Raw genomic sequence first — 5,000 nt, 5'->3', positions numbered from 1 at the left:
GGGTGCTTGCACACGTATAGTGAACACCCGTCGTGGCTTGCTATCCGGCTGTCTCATATCTATAGATCTCGTCGTATCTCCCCCTCTGTGCCTCCTCCTGTCTTCCTCTCCTATATAACAAGTTCCTACACACACGGGAAGGCTCGGGGCTGCATAACAACGCCCCGGGGAACAGCGGTACACACACACACAGAAAGAAGATTATGATAACAATGGCGTACACTTGTTATCCTTTCCACTCTTAAGTATTTTCCTCTTTTTTTTTTCTTTTTTTTTCTTTTTTTTCGTTTTCCAAGAAGTAATTTTTCATCCCCCGGCACGTGTTTTTCAGTTTCTCTCTCTCTCTCTCTCTCTCTCTCTCTCTCTCTCTCTCTCTCTCTCTCTCTCTCTCTCTCTCTCTCTCTCTCTCTCTCTCTCTCTCTCTCTCATATCTTTCTTTTTCTTCTTCCTGTCCTTCTTATTCTAGCTATCTTCTCTCCTCCTCCTCCTCCTCCTCCTCCACGATACTGTCAAGAAGGATATTAAACGAAGATTCTTTTAAACATTTCTTGGGATTCGATTCCCTTTTTTTTTTTCCTCTTTTTTCATCTTTTTTCCCCTCGTCGTGTTAGATAGGATTGGATGCCTGGTGATTCAGGTTCCGATTCCCTATACTTTTTTTTTTCCTTCTTTATTTCCCTTATACTTTTTTTTTTGAAGGCTTGGATACCTTTGATTTTGTTTTTTTCTCTCTTTTATTGATCTTTTTTTTTTTTGCGAATTCGTTTGAAGGTTTCTTTTTCTTCTTCTTTTTCTTCCTTTTCTTCTTCTCGTTTTCCTTTTCGTTCTTCTTTGTCTTTTTCTTCTCTCTCTCTCTCTCTCTCTCTCTCTCTCTCTCTCTCTCTCTCTCTCTCTCTCTCTCTCTCTCTCTCTCTCTCTCTCTCTCTCGGTAATTATCCATGTAAAAATTCGTACATGTAGCTACCGTCAACTCCATTAGCCCCTAGCCTGATTAGCGGGCTCATAATCACCCTCGCTTAATTAGGGCTAAATTACTATAAGGTATTAATTGATTTACGGAAGATGGGAGGAAATCTCTCTCTCTCTCTCTCTCTCTCTCTCTCTCTCTCTCTCTCTCTCTCTCTCTCTCTCTCTCATATTAGGGTTCAAAATATAAATTGGAAGGGATTTTTTTATTTCTTTTATTTTATAAACATCTTTCGTTGTTATTAGGCTAGTAGTAGTAGTAGTAGGTGTAGTAGGAGTAGTAGTAGAAGTAGCAGTAGTAGTAGTAGTAGTAGTAGTAGTAGTAGTAGTAGTAGCAAAGTAGCCTATTACTATCAATATTTCTAATTCCTACTACTACTACTAGTCTAATGATAATAATAATAATAATAATAATAATAATAATAATAATAATAATAATAATAATTTCTTCGTACAATCTTCTGATCATAAAATTATAATTAACACGAAAAATCGAAAAAAATATATGAGAGAGAGAGAGAGAGAGAGAGAGAGAGAGAGAGAGAGAGAGAGACGCCCCTCCTACCTCCTGTCTCTCCCCCTCCCCCCTCTCTCTCTCTCACTCGCCTGCCGTCTTCTGTCACGTGCGAAGGTAAGTTTGTTTTGGTTCTCATTGTGACTTTTAATTCTTGTTTTTCTGCTTTTATTTAAGATGTCATGTATTAAGGGATGTGTGTGTTTGTTTAATGTCCCTTGAGAGTGTGTTTTAAATTGGGTTAGATCTTGTTCCTGTTGTCATTGTTTTAGGTGGTTTTGGGAAGTTGTTTTTATGATAAGGTTTTTTGTTTTTAATTTTTCGTTTTAATGTTTTTTTTTTCGACGGTTGTTTTCCTGTTTTCCTGACGTGTTTTCTTTGTTTTCTTTCGTTTTCTTATCTTTTCTTGGTGCTTTCTTTGTTTTCTTTTCCTCGACAGTTGTTTTCTTGTTTTGACTTCGTTTTCTTCGTTTTTGGGGTCATTTTTGTTGTTTTCTTGTTTTTTCTGACGTGTTTTCTTTGTTTTCCTCTCGTTTTCACTCGTTTTCTTATCTTTTCTTAGCGTTTATATCTTTTTCTTCAAGTAGTTTTCATATCTCTTCTTCTTTGACGTTCTTCATTTCGCCTTAAATATCATAAGAGGAATTTCTCGTATATATCAATGTACGCTAAGCTAGTAAATAACAATAAAAAAATAATAACAATAGTAATAATAACAGTAATAATAATAGCCTATTCTCTTTACAGGTTGACCCATTTTATCCACCTACTTGCCTAGCCTAACCAAGCCTTACCATAGCCTAACCAAGCCTTACCTTAGACTAATCAAGCTTTACATTAGCCTGTTCTCTTTACAGGTAGACCCAGTTTACCCACCTACCTACCTATAGCCTAGTCAAGCCTTACCTTAGCGTAGCCTATTCTCTTCACAGGTTGACACAGTTTACCCACCTACTTGCCTAGTCTAACCAAGCCTTACCATAGCCTATTCTCTTTACAGGTTGACACAGTTTACCCACCTACTTGCCTATAGCCTAGTAAAGCCTTACCTTACTTTCCCATACCCTAACCTTGCTTTACCTGGACGCAAGGAAGAAGAAGAGGAGATGGAGGAAAAGGAAACGGGAAAACTAATGAGAAAGGGGAATAAAAAACAAAAAGGGATAATTCCGAAAGATGAAGAGGAGATGAAAGAAGAACTAGAAGAAGAGGAAAATATAGAAGACCAAATGAAAGAGGAAGAGGAAGAGGAAGAGGAGGAGGAAACGCAGATAAAAGAGGAAAATGAAAACCAAGAAGAAGAAAAGAGGAAAGAAGAATCAGAACAGGAAAATAAAGACGATATGGAAAAAGAGGAAGAGGAAGAAGAGGAGGAGAAAGAGGAGGAGGAGGAGGAAATGCAGATAAAAGAGGAAAATGAAAACCAAGAAGAAAAGAGGAAAGAAGAATCGGAACAGAAAAATAAAGAAGACAATATGGAAAAAGAGGAAGAGGAGGAAGAAGAGGAAAAAGAGGTGGATAACGAGCAGGAAATTAAGAAGAAAGAGGACACGGAGGGACAAAAAGAGAACAAAAAGAAAGAGGAAAAAGAGGAAGATGAAGAAAAAGAGGAGACACAGACCTCATCTCTTCAGACTGACATCCAACACCTTACTGGCAAAAAGAAGAGGAGCAAGAGGAAGAGGAGCAAAAGTAAGAGGAGACAGCCACTCTCTACGACAGTCCAGAGGTTTTTCGCATGGCTGTCGATAGCGAAGAAGAAGAAAAGAGAGGAGAAGAAACAAGAGGGGGAGGAGGAGAGAGAGGAAGAAGTGAAGAAAGAGGAAGAAGAGATGAAGGGAGAGGAAAAGAACATGAAGGGAGAGGAAGAAGAGAAGGTGCAGAGAGAAGAGGAGGATAGAGAGGATAAAACAATGGACGAGGGAGAAGCGGAGATCGAGTGGGATGAGAAGGATTACAGAGAAGTGGAGGAGGAGGAGGAGGAGGAGGCTTGTGGTGATGAGAGAGATGTAAAGATGGAGATGAACGACGAGGACGAGGGGAATGAAGAGCTTGATGAAGAGGCCGCGGCTGCTCCTGACGCTGAAGATGAGGAGGAAGGGGAGGAGACAGAGGAGGAGGAGGAGGAAGAAGAACAAAGGCGGCCACGAATCTTTGGAACTCGAGGCATGGAAGGAGAGCAGAGTGATGCTTCACGAACCGAGGAGGAGGAGGAGGAGGAAGAGGAGGAGGAGGCAGAGGAGGAGGAGGAGGCGTGTGAGGGCGGCGGGTCTCCCTCATCCCGTCACCGCCCGCTGCCGCCGCCGACTGTGTTCCCGCGGCTGCTGCGTCCCGTGGGCGCCTCAGCGGTGGGCGTGGCGGCGGCGTGGGCGCGGCGGAGCCTGGTTCGGGCGTGGGGAATGGGCGTGCGGGTGCGCGGCGTGGTGGTGGTAGCGGTGCGGTGCGCCGCGGCGGGCGGGCAGGCGGAGGCAGCGGTGCGGTGCGCGGTGGTGCTGGCGTTCCCCGGCGTGCGTGCCGAGCCCCTGCCGGACCACCTGCCGCGCCGCAGCCGCCACACGCACTATTTCTGCCACCTGGCGCCGCGCCGCGCCGCCCCACAGCTGACGCAGCTGCTGGTCCACACCCGCCGCCTCACCCGCTTGGAGCAACGCCTGCTGGACCCGCCGCAGGCCGCGCGCCGCCGCGCCCGCCTCTTCTGCCGAGCCGCGCTGCTCTACACGGGGCGCCTGCACCACCAGGCGTGTGTGCGCCGCCTGCACGCCTCTTACGCGGCGGTGGAGCGGCGCCGCGGCCACACGCCCCTGCCGTGCCGCGTCTTCACCCGCGCCTTGGCCGCCACCTTCCCCGCCGCCCTAATTACACCGCGCCAGCCCCGCCGCCCGCGCCGCGTGGTGGGCGTGTGCCTCGGCCCCTGCCCTGTATGGAACCGCCCCGCATCGCCGCGCTAACACGCCCCGCCACGCGCGCCTCGCAACACCACGGATGATCCATTACCTGGCGACGGCGGCGGCGGCGGCGACAGGTGACAACGCCCATGCCTGTCTCCTTCCGTCCCCGCCTGACCTTGGCCTCCCTACACTGTTACGGCCAGACCTTGCCGCCGCGCCCCGCCCCGCCCGACACCTTCACCTCCGGCCCTCTCACTTTTTCCCTTTCTCTTCCTTCCTCCTCCCTCCCTTCCTTAACCCCATCCCCTGTCATCCATACCCCCCCCACACACACACACTCACACACAAACACATCACACAAACACACACACAAAAAAACAAGGGACAGAGGAAGAATGGAGACTGGGACAGAGAAAAGGGGAGGAAGAGGAGGAGGAGGATAAGGTCAGGTTGGAGATAGTACTTCCCTCCCTCCCCATCCGTTCCCCTGTCAACACCCCCCCTCTCCCCATCTACCGCCGCCCACTCCGCCGCCGCCGCCGCCCATTTATATGTTTCTTGATTTCCACAATAAACTCACCACAAAGATTTCCTCGTTTGTCTCCCTCGTTAACTACGCCTGGGTGGAGAGA

At 47.4% G+C, this 5,000-nt stretch overlaps 1 protein-coding gene across 1 annotated transcript; it reads left to right on the top strand.

Annotated features, from left to right (window-relative positions):
- Positions 1-1,559: 1,559 nt before the first annotated feature.
- On the top strand, positions 1,560-4,942 carry LOC126991622 (cilia- and flagella-associated protein 251-like). The gene is made up of 2 exons (XM_050850315.1): positions 1,560-1,597; positions 2,481-4,942. The coding sequence occupies exon 2, from the start codon at positions 2,587-2,589 to the stop codon at positions 4,426-4,428; it is 1,842 nt and encodes a 613-aa protein (XP_050706272.1). The 5' UTR covers positions 1,560-1,597; positions 2,481-2,586; the 3' UTR covers positions 4,429-4,942.
- The last annotated feature ends 58 nt before the right edge of the window (positions 4,943-5,000 follow it).

Source organism: Eriocheir sinensis, chromosome 7 (genome assembly GCF_024679095.1).
Source record: "Eriocheir sinensis breed Jianghai 21 chromosome 7, ASM2467909v1, whole genome shotgun sequence".
Lineage (NCBI taxonomy): Eukaryota > Metazoa > Arthropoda > Malacostraca > Decapoda > Varunidae > Eriocheir > Eriocheir sinensis.
This window is presented reverse-complemented; position numbering and strand designations above follow the sequence as displayed.